General features: G+C 39.1%; 1 protein-coding gene across 3 annotated transcripts in view; it reads left to right on the forward strand.

Annotated features, from left to right (window-relative positions):
- CSRNP3 (cysteine and serine rich nuclear protein 3) overlaps window positions 1-24,412 on the forward strand; it is a 64,067-nt gene that overhangs the window by 23,307 nt on the left and 16,348 nt on the right. The window contains exons 1-2 of one of the 3 annotated variants that reach the window (XM_051624063.1): window positions 2,678-2,878; window positions 16,826-16,996. In XM_051624063.1, the coding sequence (XP_051480023.1) occupies window positions 16,849-16,996 (148 nt within the window). In that variant the 5' untranslated portion in view covers window positions 2,678-2,878; window positions 16,826-16,848. Of the gene's footprint in view, window positions 1-2,677; window positions 2,879-4,017; window positions 4,025-16,825; window positions 16,997-24,412 lie in introns of those variants that run through there. The other 2 variants (XM_051624064.1, XM_051624062.1) reach the window with 2 other exon arrangements.

Raw genomic sequence — 24,412 nt, forward strand, 5'->3', positions numbered from 1 at the left:
AAGTAGATGTGGGATCTGAGAGTTTGCCCTTATTTACAATTTGTCAGTAGGTTTTAGATTATTTTTTCATTTGGATGCATAAGGAATCTTTTACTAGAGAAGGGAGACCTTGGGTGGAAGAGTCTGCTAAACATTCGGATATATTACTCTCTCACTGTTGTGTCAAAGATAAGTGAATTTGTTTTCTCCTGAAGTACTGTCTGTTAAAAGAGGGGTACCAGAAAGTATTGTCTCATTCTGAGTTCTTCCTACTATGGAGTGACAAGGAACATCTGGATTCTGGCTACTATGAAACTCTTGTGTGATCTTTAACTCTTGTAATGGTGGCAAAAAGGCATTTCCTCAACAGTATGTTTGGGCAGAGTTCAAGAAACTGGCTATGATAAAGGCTTCCTACTGTTTAGCAAACCTGCAACAAGAGTATGAAATGAAATATAGTTTAGATATCTAAAAATGTCAACTTAGGAAATCCAAAATTCCACTATGAGGCTTCTCTCCTGCCCCTCTACTCCCCTCCCAACCCTGAAGAGCTGATGAACTGATGCTCCCTTTCATACAGCATGAAGACTGCTCGCTGCTATTGTCTCCTGCAGAAGCAGCGCTTTCTTGCTAACTGCCTTAACTGTGTTGTGTCCTTGAATGTGTTTGTTTCCCTCTAATACCCTTTCAGGATTTGAGAAGTGCTCCATAGTGTATAAAACAACACCCAGAAAATGTGACAATAGTACTCTTTTCCTGATCCATTTTTATTCTTTCCATCTGTCAAACATTTGTTTTTTCTTTTTTCCCCTAGTGCTACTGCAGCAAAAATGCCTGCCTTTTGTTTATGTCTTCCTACACTAGCATTGTGACATCATCAGTGGTATCGCCAGGGGAAAAAATATGCATAGCTGTAGCTAAACCAGCTGTTTGTTAGCAACCCATCTAGTCTGCTTTTGTTTTTTCTCATTAATGTAAACGCAGTGGTGTTTCCGGCTGATGAGATGTTGAAGATTCTCAGCCATGAACCATCTGCTTGGTCCGTGTCTTTACGTAGACAAAAATGGTGGCACTTTGAAAGACACTTATTCTTGATAATGGCATTTTTGTGTTAAACAAAATGAATGTGAGAGTCTAGAAGTTTCTAATCACTGGATTTACTTCTGTGTAATTCTGAATCCTTTACTACCCATCTTTTATAATTCAGTGTAATTGTAGTGACTGCATGCATATAAACTGTTAGAAAACCTTAGTAATATATGGTGAGTAAGATATTGAGAACAATGAAGAAATGGGGAGTTTTGTCATTCATCTGCATGATGACACAGTAAAGCGGATGAATGTCTGAATGTCTGTTTATCGTGCTTGTCCCTTCTTCCATGCAAATCAGTGGCAAAACTTCCACTGACTTCCATGGGACCCGAATAATGCCACCAATGAACAACAAGCAGTTATTTATTTGAACGAGGGAGATCTTAAATAGAATAAGTAGGTATTTCATTTGTGGAATGTTAATGAGAAAACAGTTCTGCTGTCTCAAATTTTCAAAATGCTATGAATTATTCCAGAGATAATGGACTGTTTCATAGGGTAGCTACATCTTTGCAATGGTTCTGGATAATCACATGTTCAGTGCTAATTTTCAGGGTGGAGAAGAAATGTTTGTTTATCGTCACTAGCTGTATGTTTGAAGTTTTAAATCGGAATATTCTGGGAGTTCACTGTACAGTAGGAGTTAAGCCATCTCCAGATACTCCAAAATGGGTCCTCGATACTGATAATGTATCAGTGAAAAAAATGTTAAATATTTACCTTTTTAAGTAGGTGTTTTTGTAACTTGGAATGTAGATATTACTTATTCCAGTATAAAATGCTTAAGTAAATATTATTTTAACCAATATAAAATGTTATTTAAATTTAGAATTTTATTTTTTAAAAAAAAGGCCCAACAAAATCTAAACAAACCAACCCTCCCCCCAAAAAAAACCCACAACAAACCCAAACAAAAACAAAAAATCCCAAACCCTGAGTATCACCAACTATTATCAAGAAGAGGTTATAGTTCATTGTATGATATAATTTGTCATTCAGTTTTTAGACTAATCCTTGCTTCAGTGGCCAGTTCTTTATTCACCTGAGTAATCTCACTGAAACCAGCAAAAGTAATTTTAAGACCAAAGATTACAGGATAATGCCCTTGGCTGTTGAGGCAAATTTAAATCAAGGGGCTGCTATTCAGGAACAATTTTTCATTCAGAAGCTCGTCCTCTTCGTAAAGGATAAACACTGGCAGATTAAGTGTTGGCAAAATATTATCTCTTCAGAATATTAATTTAAGTGTGCGTTGTGTGTGGGGCGATGCAGACAATGCTTGGCTTTTGCCACTCCCCACAAGAAATAAATATTTGTAACAGTTCTCTTGGATTTCTACTAATCTGTGCTACAATGGCAGTAATAATAATAATATTAAAAAAAAACAACAATTGAAGGGATTTCCATAATGTCTGCTGTCTTAATGAGCTAAAGAAGCCATACAATCTGTAATTCCTTCCTCATAGTAGACCTCAGCTGACAAAAATATCCGTAGCTGGTGAAATCAGTGGCGTGCCTGGCTTTCTCAGACAAAACTCCCATGTGATCACACAGGCAGCCTCAGTGAGCCTGAAGCTGCTCAGCAAGCAGTAGGTAATGAGTCTTTGTGCAGAGCAAAGCTCTTGTGGATGAACAATAAAGCATATGGTACTAGCAATAAAACACACAGTGCTGGGAAATTTAAGAAGATTCTGCTGGAACTAGGAAGACAGTGAATATGTCAAACGGTATAAAATGATGAGCAATCTGGTTTGGTTCCTAATTAATAAAAACAGTGCATGGATTGGAAAAACAACAATTTGAACAGGTCAGTTGTTTTACAGATTCTTCACACACTTCAGTATTTTAAATATAAGTGTGGTGGGTTTTTTTTCTATTTCCTTATTATTATTAAAGCCAGGGGTTTTTGCATTTTGCAAAGCGGGACTGGAAGGATGCATGTCAGTGTGATACCAAGCTAAATAAATTGTGTAAATTCTGTGATCAGATTAATTGTAAAAATGTTTTTCCTGTTATTCTTACGCAATTCAAACCTCAATTGTGCATGAAAAACTGGATAGCAAGTAAAATTAAATTTATGCTGAATGAATCATTTACCAGTATCATAAAATATTTAGTAACAACAATCTATTATTCTGTGATGTATTCTAGACTAATTCTTTCTGAGTAGGAAATTTGAAGTATCTCTGTTTCTTTAAAACTAATACAACATTGGAGTGTATGTAACAGTGCACTTATATTTGTTTTTTTTCACATTTTTCTTGGATGATTTTGAAGGTGGTATTTTGTGTTCTTTTTAATACAATTGTATACACACAGGAATGATACAACCCTCCGCATTTATTTCACTCTAATATTAATGCAAAATGTTACTTTCTCAAGCAAGTATTTATCACTATCTCAGTTAATAACACATTTTATTTTTGAAGATGGCCCTGAAGATTTTAGTGGCCTTGTCTTAGAGAGGACAGACATTTGAATTCTCCATCATATCACATCACATAGAAATTAACCGTGTAAAAGTTTTTATCCATAAATCTCTTTATAGTAGTGTTTTTCTTTATTCTCTAGCACTCAGAAACCATGAACCAGAAAAGCTGGCAATGCCTCGAAGAGATCTGTTGAATTTTGGAGGATATTTCAGCAAGTAGGGAAGTTGGGCCCTAGAAAAGTGATTTGGAAAATTAACAATAAAATGTAGCGACCAGGATCTGGGGGTTTTATGTGAATTTACGCTTTCAAGGGAGAAATGCTTTGGTTTTTGTTTTTTTGTTGGTTGGTTGTTTATAAATACCAGGCTGAGCAGTTGAAGTGCTCGTACGTTGTGTAGGCGGGTGTTAACCCTCCGTACAGCCCCAGGCCGGGGGTCTTGCCGCCGCCTCTCCCGGCGGGTGCGCTCGCGTGATGGTCCTAGTGTTCCTGGTGTGTCTGTGCGTGATGCTGCTTCACGTGGGTGAGCTAAAACAAGCTGTGCATACGTTACAGCCCCGGCTTCCCCCCGCACTCCCGGCCCTCTTTGATTAAATAAGGGGAAAAAAGAAAGACGAAGCCCGGGCCTCGGCTGCAGAGCCGGGGGGCGGGGTGTGGGTCTCCGGGGAAACGGCCGCGCCGGGCTGGCTCTCGCCCGGTTACGGGCGGGGGGCGGCGGTAGAAGGGGCGGTAGAAGCGGCTGCTGCCGGGCGGGGTCCCGGGGGGGGTCCCGGGGCGCAGGGACGGGGCCGCGGCCTCTGCCCGCGGGGGCGGGGCCATGCAAATGCGCGGGCGGGCGTGCCGGCGCGCGGTGGGGCTGCTCCGCGGCCCGCGCTGCCTGCGGCTGGTGCGGGGCCGGTGCGGGGTCCTGCCAGCGATGTGCCTCGGCCGTCCCGGTGCGCGGTTGCAGAACGGCGCCGTTCGGACCTTGCGCTTCCTTGCCGGGCTCTCCGGGGCTTGGCGCGGCCCCGTGCCGTGCCGGAGACTGCGCGAAGCCGGAGCGGCCCTTGCTAATCTCTCTGTGCGGTCCCTGTTTGGTGGGGGGCACTTTCGGATACGGAAATTCGTGTGTATTGAAGTGCACGATATTCCAGTTATTAAGTCTTATTAAAACCGAAGTAAAGTGGCCTTGCAATCTCTGTATTAAAACATTGCTCCTGTAGAAAGTCATTCTGTATAGAAAAACAGATGTACTTTGGTATCTTTCTGAAAATGGACTTGTTTTTTAGACGATGGATTTGAAAGGATGTGTTAAAGCGGTTTGTCATACTTCTTAATGTGCAGCTAGAAATGCATTTAACAGAACAGTGGTAAAGCTGTAGTAACACCTGCGGTATGTACCATCAGATTGGACAAGATAGATGGATTGTGTCACTCTGCTGATTTAAATGGAGAAATAAAGCAGTGTATAGGCATGTAGATGCACAGTTTCCTTATTCTACAATTGAGTATCGGGGATTTTAGATTTATGAGACAGGTACTGTAATTATGCACATAGATAAAATTAACACTGTGCACTAAAACAACGATAGGTACATTCTTATGCAACAGCATTCCCACTGTTGTAATGGAATTACAACTTTGAAGTACATGTGGCTTCTCCGTATTTGCAGACAGGAAACAAAAACACAGACATTTTTCCAGTGTATCAGGCACTTTGTGTTCTAAAGCACTCCCAGTACAAAGTTAATTAAATAACTTGAAATTTAAAAAAACAACAACAAAGAATTCCTGAAGCAAACAGGTGTTCTGTATTGCTGCCAAATTGTGATAATTCTGAAGCACACATTTTCCTCATCTAAACCCCATTGAAACTATGGTTTGTATAAACATTTTCTACTGTAATTTGAATGCTGGATGTTGAGCTTCTTTAAGTGTCAAAAATAAAACCAAATCTTTCTGCATGCGTACGATGTTTTGGAGACAGAGTCATGATTCTGACTTACTGAAGGTCAGTGGTAATTCTGCTAGCCTCAATTTACTTCTAGGTCAGAGAAGCCAGTCTGGTGTGCAGTGTTTTGTTTTGAGCATGCACAATGTTTATTGTATATCTCAGATGTTTGGTCTCATTTGTTTATTGGAAGGAGGAGTTTGCTTTTGTTGAAAAACATGTTGATATGGACAGATGCAATAGCTGAATAATTAATTGAAGATGTGTAAGTTATAGTTTAGGGTACACAATTGCAGGTGTTTGGAAATGTATTCCAAAGCTTAAATATTTTTGCCAAAGTAACAACAGGTGATTCTGCCATCTAAAACACCTACTTGCTCTTAAAAGGTGTTTCTAGTAAGTGAACCTTGAAGTGTAGGGTTTTTTCAGCATGGAAGATCATGCTGAGGCAAGGCAGGTATAATCCATTGGAAGACTGTCTGAAAAATAAAGGGTTTTTTGACCCTGGAAGAAGAGATAGAATATAGATAAAAGGTATAATTAATCTAGATATGGATACAGTATTCTGATGAAACCTTTGATAAATAAGAATTGTGACTAATTGCTAAAAAAAACCCTTGTGGGCTTTTTCCTCTTTTTTGTTCCTCTTTTAAATTTACATACAATTCTCTCCAAAACTCTCCTTCCTCTAGTCTTATTCCCCATCCTCCAAAAACATCTGCATTTCTAGGACCTCTGCTTTAGTTCTCCATCACGTCATATCTTTTTTCCACAATGAGATAGGGGAAATGGGAAAAGGAATATAAATGCGTATCAGATTTTGTAGAAAATCCACTTAATATATAAGTTGTTTAAAAGCAAAATTAGGGATAAAAGGAGGAGGAGCTGCTTGAGTTTTTCAGGTTTTTGTGTGTTTGAATGCAAAAATATAAGCAAGGATACTTTTTAAAACTTAATATTGAAATGCATTGGACCACTTGCATTCAGGCTTTTTGATGAAAAGATAGATGGCTTTTGGTTACTGCTTTGTAAATAATTTCATGAAATATGTAACTTGATGTCCTGATTCAGTTTGGGGCTGGTTAGTGTTCTGCTCTTTCAAAAGCAATGGGGTTTTACACATTTATTTTATTGCTTAGTGTGAAGTAGGAAATACTGGCTACATGGTATTGAGCCTGACCCTCACCCGTCTGTCTGAAGGATGCGGGCAGGAATAACAACACCATTTACTGATTGTAGGGTCGCCATCCCATGTTGTCCTTGGATTTTGATGTGGAATTGTAATCAAGTGATACAGGTGTTAGGTAGGGTAAAGCTGCAGAGTAAACAATCCTCCATGGTAATTGTGGCTTTTATGAGCATGCTGCCCCTTTTCAGGGTAGTGAGAGGAATTTGGGGTCATGTTGCATTTATTTGTTTCATACCAGTAAATCATTGCTGTGTGTGTCTGTAAATAAGTCATGTTTGTCATCTGTGCTGAGCTCTGTGCTGAGCTCTGTGCTGCAATTGTTTTGGTGTCTGTAGCTCAGCTAGCTGCTCCAAAACTGGTCCAGGGATCTGGAGCACCCTGCAACACAAGTGCTGTCTGCTCCTGGGGTGTCTCTGCACTGGCTGGCACAGGGCCGTGTGAGCTATGGAAGGACAGGCTGACAGACCAGCACCAGGACTTATGTTTCCCTACTGGGGACTCAGCAGGGGGAAGAGGGCTGCTTTTGCAAACCCATTTCCCCTGCCTGTCTGTGAGTGAGGGCCAGGGCTCCTCTAGTGTCTTGGACCTGTCTCACCTGAGGAGCAGCTGGCTGGTACTTCTGGAAGAAGGAAATAGGCTGGCATTGTGGGGACATAGGGAGGAGGTTGGGTTTTTTTGAATTGGGATCTGGATTTGATAATGAGCTTCTCAGCAATTTAAGATTATTCTTACTGCAAATGAACAAAATCTCCTTTTAATATAGCATGAAAATGTTAAAAAAGTCAGCTGGATTGCAGATGTTTTCAGTTGTTGCTTCCTAAGTGGTAGCAATCTAGTACATGCTATTTATGTGGAGATGAAAGGGCAAACAAAAAAAATTGTTGAAAGCCACAAAATGTATTTATTAATTGTTTTTAGTGTGGGTAACAAATGATAGGACTGCCTACTTCCAACATGAACTGTGACACGTGAGCAGGCCATTCTCAAGCACTTTTGTCTTGAAGTATTTTATTCTGGGAGAGGGAAGCCCCATGACTCCAGAGATACTGGGGATGCTTGCAGAGCTGCCATTGTTCTGCTGTCTTGTAGTACCAGTGTCTTTATTGAATCATTCACTTTCAGAGTTGCTCAAGGTTTAACTTTGTAGCTTTCAATTAAGTTGCTCAGCTGTTTACTTGTATGGCATCCTCATCCACTTTTATTTCTAAACAAACATCTAGTATTAAAATAGGAAAGCAAAAATTACGGAGTATTAACCTTCTCATCTCAGCTACCCTGGACTAGACAGAACAGACAGAGATTTGATAAAGCAAAATATAATAAAATAGGATTACAAAACCAACAACAACAAAAAAACAAACAGCTCGGGTTGAAAGTGGAAGCCACATACCTTCACAGCTGTGCTTTTCAGGAGAGATTAGGGCAGGTAATTAATTTTGTCCGAGCAGAGGCCTCTGGCTGAAATGTCATTGAATGGTCCTAAGGTGTTTCCAAGTCAGGCAGTGCTGTGGGAATGGGCTGGCTGCTTCATTTCTGTTCATCATTGTCTTGGTGACAAGAGTGCCTTGGGAATTGGATGGGTACATACTTATTACTAGACTTAGAGCTCTTCTGTCAACCTTCTGGAAGAGTTTTCAGCTTTAAATTACAAAGTGAATGGAAAGGTATTTTTAGATGTGTTTGTTATGTTACTACAACCATAAGCTCCATGTTTTGTTTAGTATTGCAAAAAGACAGAGGAGGGTCAATGTTCAATTTTAGCACAGTCGGTATCTAATTTAGGTGAGTCTTACTGTGGTCAGCAGCTTTACACATTCATGTGCCTTTGTGTTGACTATACAAAGGTGCACATGCACAGGTGAGCAAAGTCCTCTGCGTAATTTTTGCTGGCCAAAAGCATTAAGTTATTGTTGGAAAAACTGGCTGTAATTGAATAACCACTTAAAAAATCCTGCCTTTTTGAGGTTGTTAGTTACTGAAATTACTGAGAAGACTCTTGACTTACAGAGAAATGTTTCAGTTTATTCATTGTGCATGTTTTGTCTGTCTTCATAAAAATGAACCATCTTATTCTGTCATGCTGTGGTCACTAAATTTGGGAATTTTAAATTCTAGTATAGCTGATCTTTTTGGCTGATTTCTTAAGGAAATTAGGCTCATGCCTTTATGCTTTCTCTATGCCTATCATATTGTCCAATATGTCTATAATTTTTTTAAATTTTTTAACCCGTTACCTCATTTAAGCTGAGTGTAGTAGCTGAGAATTAGCAGATCTTAAAGTATTGTGAAAATGGGTGGTGAGATGGAGAAAAGAGTGTTAGTTCACACCAGTGAAAAATAAATGCACTATGATGAAGTCCCTGATTATCAAAGTAACCACACAGAGGAATGCATTAAACACCACAAGCCTGGGGAAAAGCATCAGTAAACAATAACCCCCACCATGCCTCGGGTAATCCTATCCAGAAGATGCAAATCTATAAAGAAGGAAGTTCCATTAATTTATCAGAATATGGGGATTTTTTTGTAAAATTGCAATTAAATTCTACTTGTACTTTCTAGATGATAACTGAGTAGCTTACTTTTACCTTATGCTGTTCTTCAAGGAGAAGGTGAATTGTCAACACCCTGCATATGTGTCAGTGGCAAGAGGAATCTTACCAGTTGTTGTATTGTATAAATTCACTGTTTCCTGCATTGAGTAATTTGTTGTGCATGTTATAAAGTCTTTTTGATGAATTTTCCGCAGTAGATTTATTGCAATAATAATATTGCTAAGGATCCTAGGTTTTTTAAATAAACATAGTGATTTTCCTGGTTGAATAGATCTACCATGTTTGGTGAAAAATCAAAAAGCAAATAATAAAAAAAAATATTAATTTTAAATCTTTTATTTTTAAGTGTCATTTTTCGTGGTTCTGCATGCCTATTCAGAACTGCCTTGGGTATGTATTAAACCTGCAGATTTTAACATGTTGGTTGTGCATTGCCCTTGATTTAGATAGAAAGCCTAAATTATTATAGCCATAAAGCTATTTTTGAAGATAGTAGTTTCAAAACATCACAGTGTTCCAGTACATGTTAATAATTTATATTTTCCAGTACGAAGAGTTTTATGGACTCTATTCTCCAGGGAGAAAGATGCACTTAAACATCTTTTTACTAATTTTGGCTTCACTTGAGACCAAGCATTGAATGAAGTAATGATTTTTACTCTAATGCCACACAGCTACATTAATTTCCTTGGTGGCAATTCAATGTTGGCTCCTGCTGACGAAAATTGTTTTTGTTTATATGGGCCTATTTCATACACTCATCCTCAAATATTTCTGCTAAAGAAAGTAATAGGGTTTCTGGTATTTTTGAGCTGCTGTTTGGTTTCTATCCTTTTCTTTCAGCTTCCCAGTAGAAAAACAACACAGAGTAACCTTTTCAATAAGTGTTTTGGGCTACCAGAGATGCTTGTATCATTAAGTTGTTGCTAATACTTCGGCCAAATATTTATGTTTTGTCTTAAAAATGCATGCAGCCCTATGAAGGTATTAGAGGATTGACTTAGGTATGTTCTTTATGTTTTCAAAATTTGTTATAAAGCAAGGTGTTATGGGAGATTTTTATGGTTTTGTTGTTTAAAAAAATAAAAGAAAGAAAAAGCCCATAAACTCAAAGCCTTTTGATTGGTTGCTTGTAAGTTGTCAGATGCAAAGAGCCAAGCTCATACTGTAAGTTTTGAAGTTCTTGTTATTGAAGTTGAAGCTACATGATTTGACCAGTGTAGTATCAAGGGGCTCCACACCGGTTTCCGTATTCTCCCTCACTGAAAACCTGGAGGTCCCTGTAGCTCTCAGATGTGTGTCAGCTCTTGTATAGGCATAGGATAAGGTATTCCTGCAGCTGTTCTTTTCTTGGGTGGATGTGACAAGACAAAGGCATCGGGTTGGACAAAATCGTCTGCCACGCTGGAATTTAAATGCTGAATTAAGGAGGGGAAAGTTGAAACAGTCTCCATTAGAGAACGTGCTGAGCATGTCTATTGTGTAACGCTGCAGCGGTACTGAAACGCAAATGGCTGCTGGCTGTGCACAGGCAGTTCTTTAATATCTCAGGATTTGGAGCATAATAAGCTAAGACCATTTTTCACGCTACCTATGCAGTGAATTCTAACAGTATCTTTTTAAGGCATATTAAAAATCTACATTAAACATGTATGCATAATTAAATTTTACCAGTGTGTGACAAAAGAAAACATATGTTAGAAGAATAACAAAATTTGCAGAGCTAAGGAATGAATAATTGGCAAATAGCATCATTCTTGCAGTCATATGACCCTTTGCTGTGTATTTATTTTGATATCCTAAGCAATATATTTGTACGCTTCAGAGATGGCTGTTGAAACTAAGAAGACATTTCATAAGGATGAAGTAGTCTAACTGTATTAGGGCAGCATTCTGCTTCACAAGTCAGTTCTGCTGAGGAGCTGGGTATATTGGTACAACTGGTCTGCCTCAGCTAATGGCGCTGGTTTGTTCAAAGGGAGCTGAGCTGCCGCAAGTCCTTAGCTCTGTGTTCAGAAACATAGCATGGATGAATACCTGCTGCGTAACACTCAGCTTCGAGGACAACTGTATTTTTTTTGTATCTGCTTTGTTTACTTTCTCCTTTATAACTGGCCTCCAGTGATCATGACAGCACACAGCTTTTCTGTTTCTTTTAAACAGTGAAGAAAATTTGAAACCCACTGTTTTTGGATCAGAGTCCAGCTTCTGTAGGAAAGGAGGGGTTTTTGTAATTTCTTACTTAAGCCTTTGGCCCCTTCTTACCTTTTTTTCTGTCTCCGGTTTTACTTCTTCCATTGTGCTGTTAATCAGTCCTTATTGTAATTTTTAAAAATTGACTGAATTTTCATGTGTAGACACATCTTTGACATTTGAGAGATGTCTCCAGTAAAAATTTCAAGTCTTTTTCTCAAAGTTCTTGGGGGTGAGAGAGCTTTTCAGCCACTGTAGTTGCAAGATTTAAAAAAATTATTATTACTATTTTTTTAAACACAGATAAAACAGTTTCTGTCTTTTAACTTTTAAAATATTTTTGCTAATTTTAAGCATGTATGGAGGTATGTCTGAAACTTGCAAGGGAAATGAGAGAAAATGGGCAAAAAGTGAGAGAATAAGAGCAAGCTCTTTCCAGAAGAATGTATAATGTTACCCTTTCCAGAAGAATGTATACAGAGGTCAGAATAGCCAGCATAATTGATTCCTGCCAGAGGCAGTATGAATTTATATCTTTACCCTTGACTTGACTTTTAGCCTATATTTGTTTAGCTGTTTAAATTGTTGTAGTCATGTATTTTGACCATCCCTTTGGCAGTCTCATTGTTGACACTTACACTTCACTTCCCCCACATTTGAAGTCATAATGACTGAAAATATTTTTGAAAGAAAGCATGTAGGCTACAACTAACTACTGTGTCATTCTAATTCCAGCTGTTGATGCTTTCTCATTTAAAGCCAGCATTGTTTAGCATAAGATATATTTCCTCATAAGGAAGTTCTGACTAAATATTTAAATTGTAATCTAGACATTACATTAGCTGTGATATGCAGACCTTAAAACATTAAGACTTAATTAAGGGTGTTAAGAGATCCAAGTTGGTTTTAAGGTGGCCAGAAGATAAATAAAGGACTTAAATTGCCTTTTATGGAAGGCGAGAAGGATCAATGTTCAGAAAAAGCATTTTGAAAATGAACAGGCCAAGCTGTTGTTCCCCGGGAGATCCTATTATTTAATACATCTGCTTTGTTTTCAAAAAAAGTTCCTTTTAAATAAGTGTTTTAGAATTGATCAGGATCCCATTGTGTTTGAAGACAAGACAAAGTGACAGTGCCAGCAGAGCTCATTTACTGATGCAGAGGTCCAGTAACAGTGGAGGGAGGAGTGCATGTTCCCTTGCAGTGTTGAGATGGCTGTAAAATACCCTGTCCTTACGTGACTCTGAGTAGAAATAGGGATGGTTTCTTTTTAATCTAGTAAGGATAGGCTGTGGTCATAGAGGACTGCAGGTCTTTTACTTCTGAGTAAGGTTTCAGGATTAGTCTCGAAGTCACATCCCCTTAATGAAATAAGAAGCTAGGCAATTAGATGTTAGATGCTTGCAAGTTAAATGTTTTAATTCCCAATGTGAGGTTGTTTTCCCTTCAGCATGGAACCACACCTCAGCTGTTTGCTGCCAAAGCTCCCTATGCTCCACAGTCAGAGTTCAGTGCCCTCTTTTGAAGGCAGGTGCATAAACTTTCCCTTTCAAGACCAGAGCATGGGTCACTCTTCCTCTCAAAACATCTTTCTGCTGCTGAATGGGTTTCCTGTAATTTACACAGTAGTTTACTAGCTGTGGAACCAGGAAGCTGGAGAGCTGAATCTATTGTTCAGTAATTGCTGCCTCTGAGCTATAGCTTAGCCGAGACCACCCTTATCTTCTGTTTAGGTGGAGACTGTTTCACTATATAGAAAATAATGCCAATATTCATCATCCAAAGAGAGTATGAAGAGGTAGCATGCAGTGCTGTGCTGTATTAACCAGCCTTTGTGTACATAAACAATCACTCATGGGTTGTGATGCCTAACCTTTCTGTCTTTGTTTCTTCTTAACATGCTCCATTTTCCTTTTGTTCTTAGACACCTTGCTTGGACAAACACCAAGTTTCAGGCTCCCAGAGAGATCTGGACATGAAGTTATTCAGGCATCTCAAATCTCTGTAACTTGTGGGTATGTGTAGAAGCGGCCTTTATGCTAGGGGAACTTCAAAGTGAGTGAGATCCTGAAAAAGCTCAGATGCCTTTGAAGAAGGGAGTTTGGTGACAGGTGGGCAGAGCCTTATTAGGAAAAGGGTTTTGGTTTGATGACTGGTCAAAGACGAAGTCATTGGAGTCCTTTAAAAGTTACTGGCTCCTCAATTGAAAGCCAACAGACAGTAGTCAGCCATTTGTGTGCCCCTGTGCCCTTGCAGGGAGCAGACTGAGCAGGGGTAACCACATTGCATGGCAATGTATACCTGTCAAGATTGCACTTCACTCCCCCTGCTTTTGTTTTCTGGGCCTGGGGAATCTGACTCCAGTTCCCAGAGCAGAATCCATAAAGCTGTATCAGGGAGGAGTGCTCCCTCTTGGTTACTCGCTGGAGCTGGATTCCTTCTGATGGGAATCCATGTCTTGTTCTGGGAATCATTAACTCAGAATTGGACTGAATCTTTTTGAATAGTAACTTAGTGTGCAAGTGTTATCACACCAGCACAGGTTTTTTTGCTCACTTCCTCTTTGTTGTTCTGAAGTGGAATAGTGCCAGCAAGAGGCTCTGCTGCTTTGAGGAGTGCCCAGAGGTAGGCTATTAAAGGTTGCACAGCTGTGAGACAGACAGCATAGGCAGTAACACGCTGGGTACTTTTTGGCAACTGCAGCAGTTGGTCAGACTCCTTATCTGTGGGATGAGTAAGTTAATGCTGCAGTTCTGTTTGCATCTCCATTGGCATTCCCTATCTGCACACCTCCCCAGATGTAAAGGCACTTCCTAGTTCTGTACAGGATCAGCAGATATATGGCACCTCCCTTGTCATGTAGTCACTATTGGTATTTGAAACAGAAATATCACTACAAAACAGCAAGAAGACCTCAGTGGCTTTTCAGCTCTTTCCACTTTGTGGGGAGTACCTGTGCATGTGGAGTTCTATCTAGTACACCATGCTGCTGGATGCTGGCACATATTTGCTGCCGTTTACTGTCCAAAATATAAAGAATGAAACTGTTGTGATTTTGAAGATATAGTTTCAGGAAATGTGTTTAGTTGTGGGCTTTCTCCCCCAATAAACTAATATGAAAATCGTTGCCTCAGGAGAGCAAGCAGCTGAATTTACAAGAGACTGTGCACTGTTGTATAGCAGCATTTCAGCCTTATGCTTAGGGGAAATTGACTGCAAGGATGAGGAAGCAGAGCCATGGAGCCATGTATCTGCAGTGGTTGTGGCTGGATTTCTCATCCCATTGCTTTCCAATGAAGCATTAAATACTGACTGCTGCTGGAGACAGGATATTAAACTTGGTGCAGTCATGTATGTGCTCCTCAGAGCTTTTGCTTCCTAAGTGGTGAATGAAATTGTTTATTAGAAAACTTCTGTTCTAGTCCTTATAATTAAAGAATATAATAAAAATCTTATAATATGTACCCATAATTTCTTCTTTTTACCTACAAAGGCAAGTTTAAACCTCCCTGTAACTCCTTCCTGCTGTGCTTACAAGGTGGCAGACAATGTAAAATGCTTTGTCAGCAAAACAAGTAATTAGAGCTAACTTTCTGTTCCTAACTTTCTGGGATGAAACCATTATATTCTTGCCACCTCAATCCCAGGATTTCCTATAAACACATGCTTGCTGAACCACAATTTTGAATTAGTTCTTATATTTTTTGTTTAAGCTCTCAGCTTCGTATACCCACCTTTATCCTGTACTAGCTTCATATCAGGTCAAAAGTTGGTCACGAACTTCTTCACATTGTTGCTTTGTTTTTTCCAGGAAGGAAGCTGGTTCTGGGCCTCAAAGGGAGCTATAGAATGCAAAGGAGATATTGAAACTCTCTGGTACTAGACCAAGTGTGAGCAAAGATACGAGAGCATCTACTGAAGTGCTGTACTTACAGGGTCAGAACATAGCAGCTACATCACTGAGACTACTTCTGAATAAATTAAAAGGATAAAAAGGTGCAGGCTAAGGACAGTGCGTTCTGTCTTCTGTTGCCAAGTGGCAGGGTCTGGTGCTTGTCCACAGTGAGCAACCTGCCAGTCCTCTGCCAAAACGTGGGTGCCCTCATCCAGCCTGCCTGCTGGGAATGGTTCTGGCACCTGCCTCATCCTGCATTATCGAGGAGAGTGTGAGGTGGCCTGGGCCAAAACTCTGAAATGTGTTAATTGTTTAACAGTATGACCAGTACCGGATTCTCTGCCTTAACCTTCTTTTACTTACTAGTAGTCCTTTAGCCCAGCATATGTTTGCTTCCTAACAGATTTTTTATATATTTTTTTTTTAATTAAACATATAACCATAGAAATGTTGTCTGGGAGGTCCAACTTCCTGGATAGAGCAGAATGCAGCTGGGTTGGAATTAATGAGTTCTAAAGGTAGCTGGAAGGATTTAAAAAGAGGAACGCAGTTTTTTTTTTTCTTGCTTTCAGTGGGATTTGGCAGAATGCAGTGCTAAGTCCATTGCACTAGGTAGTGTGTCCTCCTTGGTGACTCTAGCATGTCATCAGTCCTAGATTAGCTTTTTGCCTTGGATGAGTATCAGCACTGCTTGCTTCTGCAGTGCTGTGGGTGGCGTGGTGGCAGCTGTGTGTCCTCTGAGCAAGCTGCAACTGTCCTTGATCTCTCTTCAGTTAAGGGTACACTTTTTCCTTACTTACACACGATTCATGTCATAGTTCTACCTCTACTGCAAAATTCCTGCTTGAATGCTTTGCTTTATAATCCTCTATTCAACTCAGTAGTGTATTTGGCATCTCATTTCTTAATGTGGGAGGGAGGTTATTTGAGAAGCAATTGGTGTTTCTAACTGGAGTGGGGAATTTCTGAATTCCAGGTATTTACTGAGCACTAAATTGGTATATGGTCTTTGTGACTTCATTGTCTTTTATGTGTTCATAGTACTGGAGTTACCAGGAAGATTTCTTATAGGGATGATATGAACACTGATTAGATCCCATGTATTTGGCAATGGAAACTGTAGGGTTCAGAGTGATTTCTTCTAATTAATTTCTTCCCTGTTTGTGAACATTTCTTCTTCCCATGACAGCCAAGGGAGGGACCAAATGAGGGTGTTTGAAAATAAACTCCCATTTTTTAACTTCTTTGAAATTTTGTAACATAGCCTAGAAATCAGGGATTCTATTGACATAAAAATGGGAAAAATACTCCCTGAAAGCAATCTGTTACACATTTTTCTAGACAACCATCTCCAAAAATGTCCAGTTAGAGTGTGACTTTTGATGTTTCTTTCCTGTGGCATCACTGTTTCCTAATTACTTATCTTCAATTTCATACTAAATGGTAATTCAAGACCACAATTGACAGCGTTTTGGTACATGTAAATAAAAATTACTTGGAGATCATTAATGCATTTTCTGCAGCTGGATGTTTCAGTACCTCATTGCCTGTTTCTGTTACAGGTGCATGTGACAGCATCGCAGCAATGAGTGGAATTTTAAAGAGGAAGTTTGAAGAAGTTGATGGCTCCTCACCTTGCTCCTCTGTGCGGGAATCAGACGATGACATTTCTAGCAGTGAAAGTGCCGACAGTGGTGATAGTGTCAATCCATCCACTTCTAATCATTTTACCCGTAAGTACTAAAGTTTTATATCTAAATAATTCTTCCTGTTCCTCAAAATCAAATAAAATTTACATTTAGATAAACATGATGAAAACTGAACAAATGAGAAAATGGGCTCTCGGTGGTGGTGTTTGTTACTTGCTCAAAATGGCCCTTTTGCCTTCTTGTATACTGTATAGAACTATTTCTCACTGTAAAAATTTGAAGTCACTTTTAAGCCCCTACCTATTTGTGTTGAATTTTGTGGCTGATGTAGTTAACGTTGGGAGTTGTGCTTAAAGTATTTAAAACAGGTACTGTAGAGAAGCTGCTTTAGGTGAGTTTGTTTAATTTCCTTATGTAAGTGTAGTGGAGCTGCCAGCTACCTGCAGTATCGTATCAGTGAAGGTTTTCCAAAGAAATAATAATGAATAATAATGCTCCTCAATTAAAAAAATCTTATTTATAGGACATATTTTTGCAATTATTGCACTTACTCCTATTCTTCATGTAGGGGAGTGTATCTCTGTACTAGGCAATGGTTTTGTGTACATATAACAATTTGGTTGTAAGTTAGCAAAGCCATGTGTGCAGCATACATGTCTAGGAGGAATGAATTTACAGTTTATATTTGTAGTTCATGATACTTGTTTTAGGTGGTTATACTGTTTTATAGTGAACTGCATGTTTTAAAAACCAGGGGTTTGCCTCCTTCAACACTGTTGCATATAGATCTCCCCACTGGAGTTAGTGGTTATAAATCTGTTTTCTTCAGACTGTGGACCAAGGACTAGATGAGGCTTCTCATCATTGTGATCCGTGTAACTGTGTGGTTTAGATTGTGCCTAGAAAACATTTGTAGCATGTGGTATAAATGTTCTTATACCTGATTAATTGCCAAATGCTTCTGTGCAGTTTGACAGGAGTTGGATGTGAGGGTCCAAATCCTCTTTGCTGTAGTATGGAACACTCTTGTGCAAAAGGTTACGCAGGCAGAACTTTTCAAATTGTGTGTTTATGTGTAAAAGTCTTGATGTGGTATAATAATTTAAGAGAAAATACTAGTAGGGTGCCTATTTTATTGAAATGCCACAAAGGAGTAAGTGTCCCAGTACATTTCTTTGGTAGTATTAAGAAATACCTCAGTGACAATATTCTCTGCATGCTGATCTTTTAATTTCTGTAACTCTTTAATGACTTAGATGATTATTCATCATAGACTGAAAGCAGTCCTTTTATATTAAAGTCATCACCAACTCAGGGGAGAAACTCAGAAGCTGTGATAGATGCATGTAACAATAAGTTTAGTTTTAGATGACTCAGTAAATAGTTTTTGAACAAAATCTGTAAGGGAAACTATAGCATTTCAGTGTTATGAATTCTACATTTTTAAGAATTCTACATTAAAAAAAAATACATATATATATATATATATATATATATATATAATCAGTTAGATTTTGATCAGATTTTCCAGGAGGCTCAGTTCCGTGATCTTGCCAGGCAGAGAGGTGAGACTGACTGGCCTGTAACTCCCTGGATCTTCCATTTTCCCCTTTTTAAAAATAGGGGCTATGTTACCTTTTTTCCAATTAGCAGGAACATCACTAGACGACCATGACCTCTCAAATATGATGGACAGAGGCTTAGCAACTGCATATGCCAACTCCCTCAGGACCCGTGGATGGACCCCATCAGGGTGATACCAGTTAGTGATACAGACAGTGAATGGCTTGCATGTGCACTGATAATACTTTTTAAAAAGTATTGTCTTTAATATAGATGCAGCAGCTTAAATTCTAAGAAATCAACTCGGAACAATTCCAGTATTACATAAGACTGGTTTGAGAAAATTTAACACGTGTCCTTGGTGCTGCATTTGAATAGGCAGATCTCAAGGTCCTCAAGGAAAAGGCTTTTGGAGACTAGTTTCTGTGTCTGTTTTGCTATTACTGTAATGCAATGTACTTGCAGTAACTTGATAAAGGTGCTGATTTTTTATTGGTAAGAAGATAGAGCCTGTGGATGCTCAGATGAAGTATAGAGTAGTAAGGTAATTTTATCCCTACCTGGTGACTTGAATCTTCCATCCAGACTCTCTTCTAGTATACATCATTATTTTGCAACTTTACCAAGGACACTCCATGTTGCACATGATGGGGCAGTCAGATTTTTGTTATTTTATTGTTAAATGCTGCAAGCGAGATTTTGTACCTTCTTTCTTAATATTAAAGCATATAAGTCACTTAAAGGTTTTCAGCGTCTACCACTTGAGCAGTGTTAGAAAAACCCCTTAGCTAACCTCAGGCTTCTTCTGCTGGGTGCAAGAGCAACTCTGCATTAAAAAGCTGAGTCTTAGTCATGACAGATGATACTAAAAGTTAATATGCATTTGCAATAAAAAACAATCATGTTTATGTTTAAAATAAATGTAAGGGAGTATAGATACTTCATAAATGCTGAAATGTATTTTTTACCTGATGTTGACTATCTCTAGAAAAAATGAGGGGTTTGTTGAAATTGGGGGTTTATTTTGGGTTATTTTTTTCACATTTTCTTGGGACTTAATTTTCTTAGATTCCAGAAATAATCTTTTAATGGGACATTTGGTGATTTTTTAAACACGCAGGCTTTGTTTTCCTTTTGTTTTGTAACATTTGGCTGACATCAGTTGTGTGTGTGATTTTAGGTGCTGTTCAGGGCAGAAGCACTTGTTTTGTTTTTACTTAGGTGTTGGTGTTGGTTTTGGTTTTGTTTTGTTCTAGATTTTTTTTAAACAATCTTATTTGAAAAAAGCATATTTCGAGTTCTAGGAAGTGATTAAAAATTAACTGATCCTACTGAGGTGCTTGGCCTGGTCTTGTCAAAGCAGAATATGTGGAAATTGTCCATGTTCGTATCTCCTGAACACAGGTGTCTTACAGAGCTACTAAGTGATGCTCACTTGAGAACTGCATGCAGGTGTGTTGTACAATATTGTACATTAACAAAACTGTTAATAGGGTACAGTGAAAGACGTTTTTATTCTTTAAACACATTCACCTCCTAAAATAAAAGAGCTTTCCTGTGTTTAAATATTTGAATCCCGGCTTCTATGGGCAGATGGAGAGGAAGAGTTCTGTGAGACACTTTCAGTTAACAGACTGTAGAGAGCCAGCAAAGAAAGGCTGGCCAGGTTCCTTGCCTGTTACATGCCTGAGTGCCTCCTTGGTGGAGGTTATCTTTCTAAGCCATCTCCTGATACTTTTTTTACCATTTTCTTTCCTCTTTTGTCAGATACTGTCAGATCCTAAGTATTGTTTTCCTTCTGGTCTGTTTCCATACAAGTAGATATGAAGTTGAGTATATACTCACTTTTACTCACTGGAAGCATGCAGCCGAGTAGGTTGTGTGTGACTGGTAGTCAACATCGAGATCTGTACGTAAATTCTTTAACTGAGCTATTAAAAAGTCTAATGTGGCCCTCTAAGTCTTATTTTTCCTTTCTAACTGATGTGACAAAGAGATAATTTTCTAATCACTTGTAGCTACAACTCATTCACTGCTTCAGCAAGCAGGCACTTTGCATAGAAATCTGTCTAGACTCGCTGATGCATCTCAGTATTTACACAGCCCTTGAAGCAATATGTGTTGGGTCAGATAAACAAGAACCTTTCATCTATCCTGCTCCATTAACTTTAAAGGTCAGTTTAACCTGCCAGTTAAATGAGGCACAGAGCTGCTGTGGATCATTCTGGTGGGGCAGGACCATCGGAGGGCAGCTTTGATCTCAACAACTAATAACCTTGTAGTGTTTCTTGGTTGGATAAATGTGTATATAGATCTGCATATTTTTAAATCTCTTGCCAAATGCTGATGGAGTGCCTTCATTGCCACGGGTAGATATAATCCCTGCTATCTTTTTTACTTACTTTTCTCAGTTTATTGAGGTAATTTCAGTTTGATTCTGCAGGCCATTAGTCACACCACAGATTTACCTTAATGGATGCTACAGCATATTATGAACCAAGCCATGTACCTGTTGCATTTCATGGTCCCTCCTCCATATCAGAAAAAGGGGTGTTTACCTTCAGGTAGCATATACAGTATTAGTCAGGACTAAGAATATTTTTTTCCCTTTTCTCTAGTGGCACATGGAATACAGGGTGGAGCACACCCAATGTCATTTCAGCTCCTTTAAATTGTCCTGTAGATCTAGGGCACCCTGCTGCTATGTTTCATCAGTTCCACAGCAAGTTGACTTTGGAATTGCTGTTCAATATGTCAGTATAATGCCCTGACAGTTCCAATGATTGTGTGTGCTGGGTTCCACACTTCAGCTCAGCTGTGTGGGATTCTTCTGGAATTCTTACCTGCCCCTAAATGCTTCATCTATTTTTCTGGTAAAGGAAATTATCCAAATTAATGTTGCAGAATTATATGCAATTGAAAGATCTGGGCAGACCTCATCACTTACTAGCATCACTTGATGCTAGTAAAAACTCTCCATACCACATTAATCACAGATGCATCCCTTAAGAAACATACTTTGAGGAGCTGCTGTCCTGCCATTTCAACTTCAGTGTAGTGTAACTGAAACTTTCAGAGCAATGCTTCTATTGCAAAGGCTTTTCTTCACCTGCAAAGGCAGGTGAAATCTCCAGCACCACCTCATCTGACAAGGTGATAAACAGGAGGTAAAACTGTTGCACAGTCTAGTTGATATCCTCCATCAATTATCTGTGTCTTGCCATTAACATTATCACTGCCATTAGCAGGGTTATCCTGCAGCCAGCTGCAATCATAGGTCCTGTCATTCTGCCAAGTAGGGTACTGGAGTATGGGATGCCTTAGGTTCAGGATGAATGTGGCTGATCAGAAGCATTGGTCTCTAAATGCTCATGTCAGCTTCTGATTTTGTGGCTACAGAAAATGAGTTTGAAAACACAAATACCTCCCCATTGCACTTCTTCCTATATGCCACTATAAAGTACTGTTTCGAATATTCTAGAGTTGCTAACATACTGAGGTTCCCTCATCTATGTGGCCAAGCAGAACTTGGAAAAAGGTATGAAATATTTTGAAATTCTTAGGAAGGTCTGGCTTCTTTTAAATTATTTTTATGAGAAGGACAGAGTTTTATTTGGTGTGAGTTCAGTAGCCCAAGGCATAATGTGAGCTTTGAGCTTAAGTTGTGTGTTTAATGGCTGGTTAATGATAGAAATCTAAAGGAGTACAAGTGGTGATGCTGTCTTATGAGAAAACACTTAGAAGGTGTAGCTAAATGCAGGCACTCTTTCTTCATGGCATCTTGCCATTATTTTTATTGCCTGAAACCAGGCTTGGAATTTCCTTGTTAATGAAGAATATGCTATTCTTGTTATTTGTTGACTCACATTATGAAATGCAAACAAGTTGGGTGATACTAATTTTTTATTTCAAAATAAGTCAGCTCATCTGGGCACTAAACCCCAAGAAATGCAAAGAAATTCAGCAGAATGGATTGCAATGTCTTTACTTAAAATACTCATACAGGGTAACAGGGCAGGGTGTGCCATGACAGGATCTTGATGCTGGCTTTCATCAGGAATAGCAACTATTGTAGAGGGAGTTTTTAAAAGAACATGAAGAGGGGCTAGGAGGCAAGTTGCCACTGGTTTTGTGTAGGATTTGTGTAACTAATTCTACTTCTGATGTTTTGAAGTTTTCTTCCTGTAAATTAGTGCATTTCATATACTATACAGAGGGACAGTTTTTGCCTTGCATTATGTTTTTGTTGGCTTATATAACATAAGCAATTTTTTGTGTTGAAGATGTTCGTGACATACACAAAATACGTTTGCACTTGCACATGCAAAGTTGTGGGCAGCTAAGTGCCTATTTGCATCAAATGGTGCTTCACAGAAGCCACCCGTGAGATGGCACAAAGGATTGTCTGTAGTGTCTTAGGAGAGGTCAGCAAATATAACTGTTATGCATGGGTGTTCTGCAAGAATCCCCGGTAGTGGCTGTTCTCACACTGTTCAAAGCTGGGGCCAAGGTCAGAAATAATCATGTACAAAACAGCAGCTGGCATTTAGTGGAAATGGTGAGGCAGAGAGCAGTTAACTGCCTCCACTTCTCCCTGCAGGCTGATTATATTTGCAGAATGGAGAAACTGGACCAGTATGATGAATGTCACAGAGGAGCATTCTGGATATAGAGGGTGCTGAGGAGGTAAAGTTTTCCCTGAAATTTTAGTCATAAAATGCCAGCTTTTAGCATGCAACTCCAGAATGTAATATTTCTGTGAGGTTTTGGACAAAACTCTTGACAGTGAGGTAGAATGCTTAACGAGTACAAATGAAAAACTTCTCCCATTTTTGCAAGCTTGTCTGTGAGCTTGTATTTTTCAAAAATGTTTTTTTTAAAGTAGCACATATAAATGTAGCATTAGGCAAGGATTCCCACTGAGCCCATCATGTGAGGTGAATTTAGCTTTGATGTTATCTGAGAGGAAAATGGAGTAGTGAAATGCTACTAGGGTAGGTGTGGCTGTTCCACAGCATTGTCCCTGTCCTGTCTAAATTTCCATCACTCAATTTATGCCATTTCTGAGTATGCATTTCCTTTCAAAGTTTACAGGTTCAAATTTATTTCAGAAAATACCTCCCTGCCCTTAAGCCCACAAGTTTCTCTGGGAGGGTATATTGTATGTCACAGCATTTCCTCTTAATGTGGATTTAAGTGTTTCATCATTAAGGTTTAAATTTTGTAAATGTAGTGTATAGAGGCTCTTAGAAAAATATCTTTTGGGTGGTAGTGGGATAGAAAGAGAGGTAGGAGACAGAGGTAGAAGCAATTTCTGGAATGTGACCTTTTCCCAAGTTTGTGTTTTCTATAAAGACTGCAAAGCAAGCTGGCTTTTGTAAAGGATGTTCAGACCTGGATTGCCATGCTGGATTAGGTTTTGCTGTTCTGTGATGCTAGACTTCATGAAACATTGCATGGGAAAGTCATGGAGCAGGTGGAGAATGGTGCTAATCCTACTTGCACAGTGGTTTATATGACACTGAGAGTATGTAAAAAGCAGACGAATGGGTATTTGAGTATACGAAAGAGTATAAGATCCTCTGGTCTAAGATAGAGCTTTATTCTAAAAGGCTGCTTCATACATGCTTTTTCCCAGCCTTTTGAATTTTTCATGTGCCTAAGATATTTCTGTGCTGGTGACAATGAATTGCTTTGCCCTCATTGATGCAAGAGTGTTAGTAATCTGCTGGGTAGCCATATGGTTCCCATTTATGTTAATGTGTCTTTGACATCAAGAGAATAGCTGAGACAGCAGAAGAAAGTGTCTGTGGCTTGGAGTTCCGCCAGAACTGAGATTATTTATGTTCTGTAATCAAAGAACTACCAGTTTTCTCAGTAAAAAAATGTTTGAAAAACATGATGGGCTTAAGATGTCATTCCTATCAGGATTTTGTA

Source organism: Apus apus, chromosome 6 (assembly GCF_020740795.1).
Source record: "Apus apus isolate bApuApu2 chromosome 6, bApuApu2.pri.cur, whole genome shotgun sequence".
In the NCBI taxonomy this organism is placed as follows: domain Eukaryota; kingdom Metazoa; phylum Chordata; class Aves; order Apodiformes; family Apodidae; genus Apus; species Apus apus.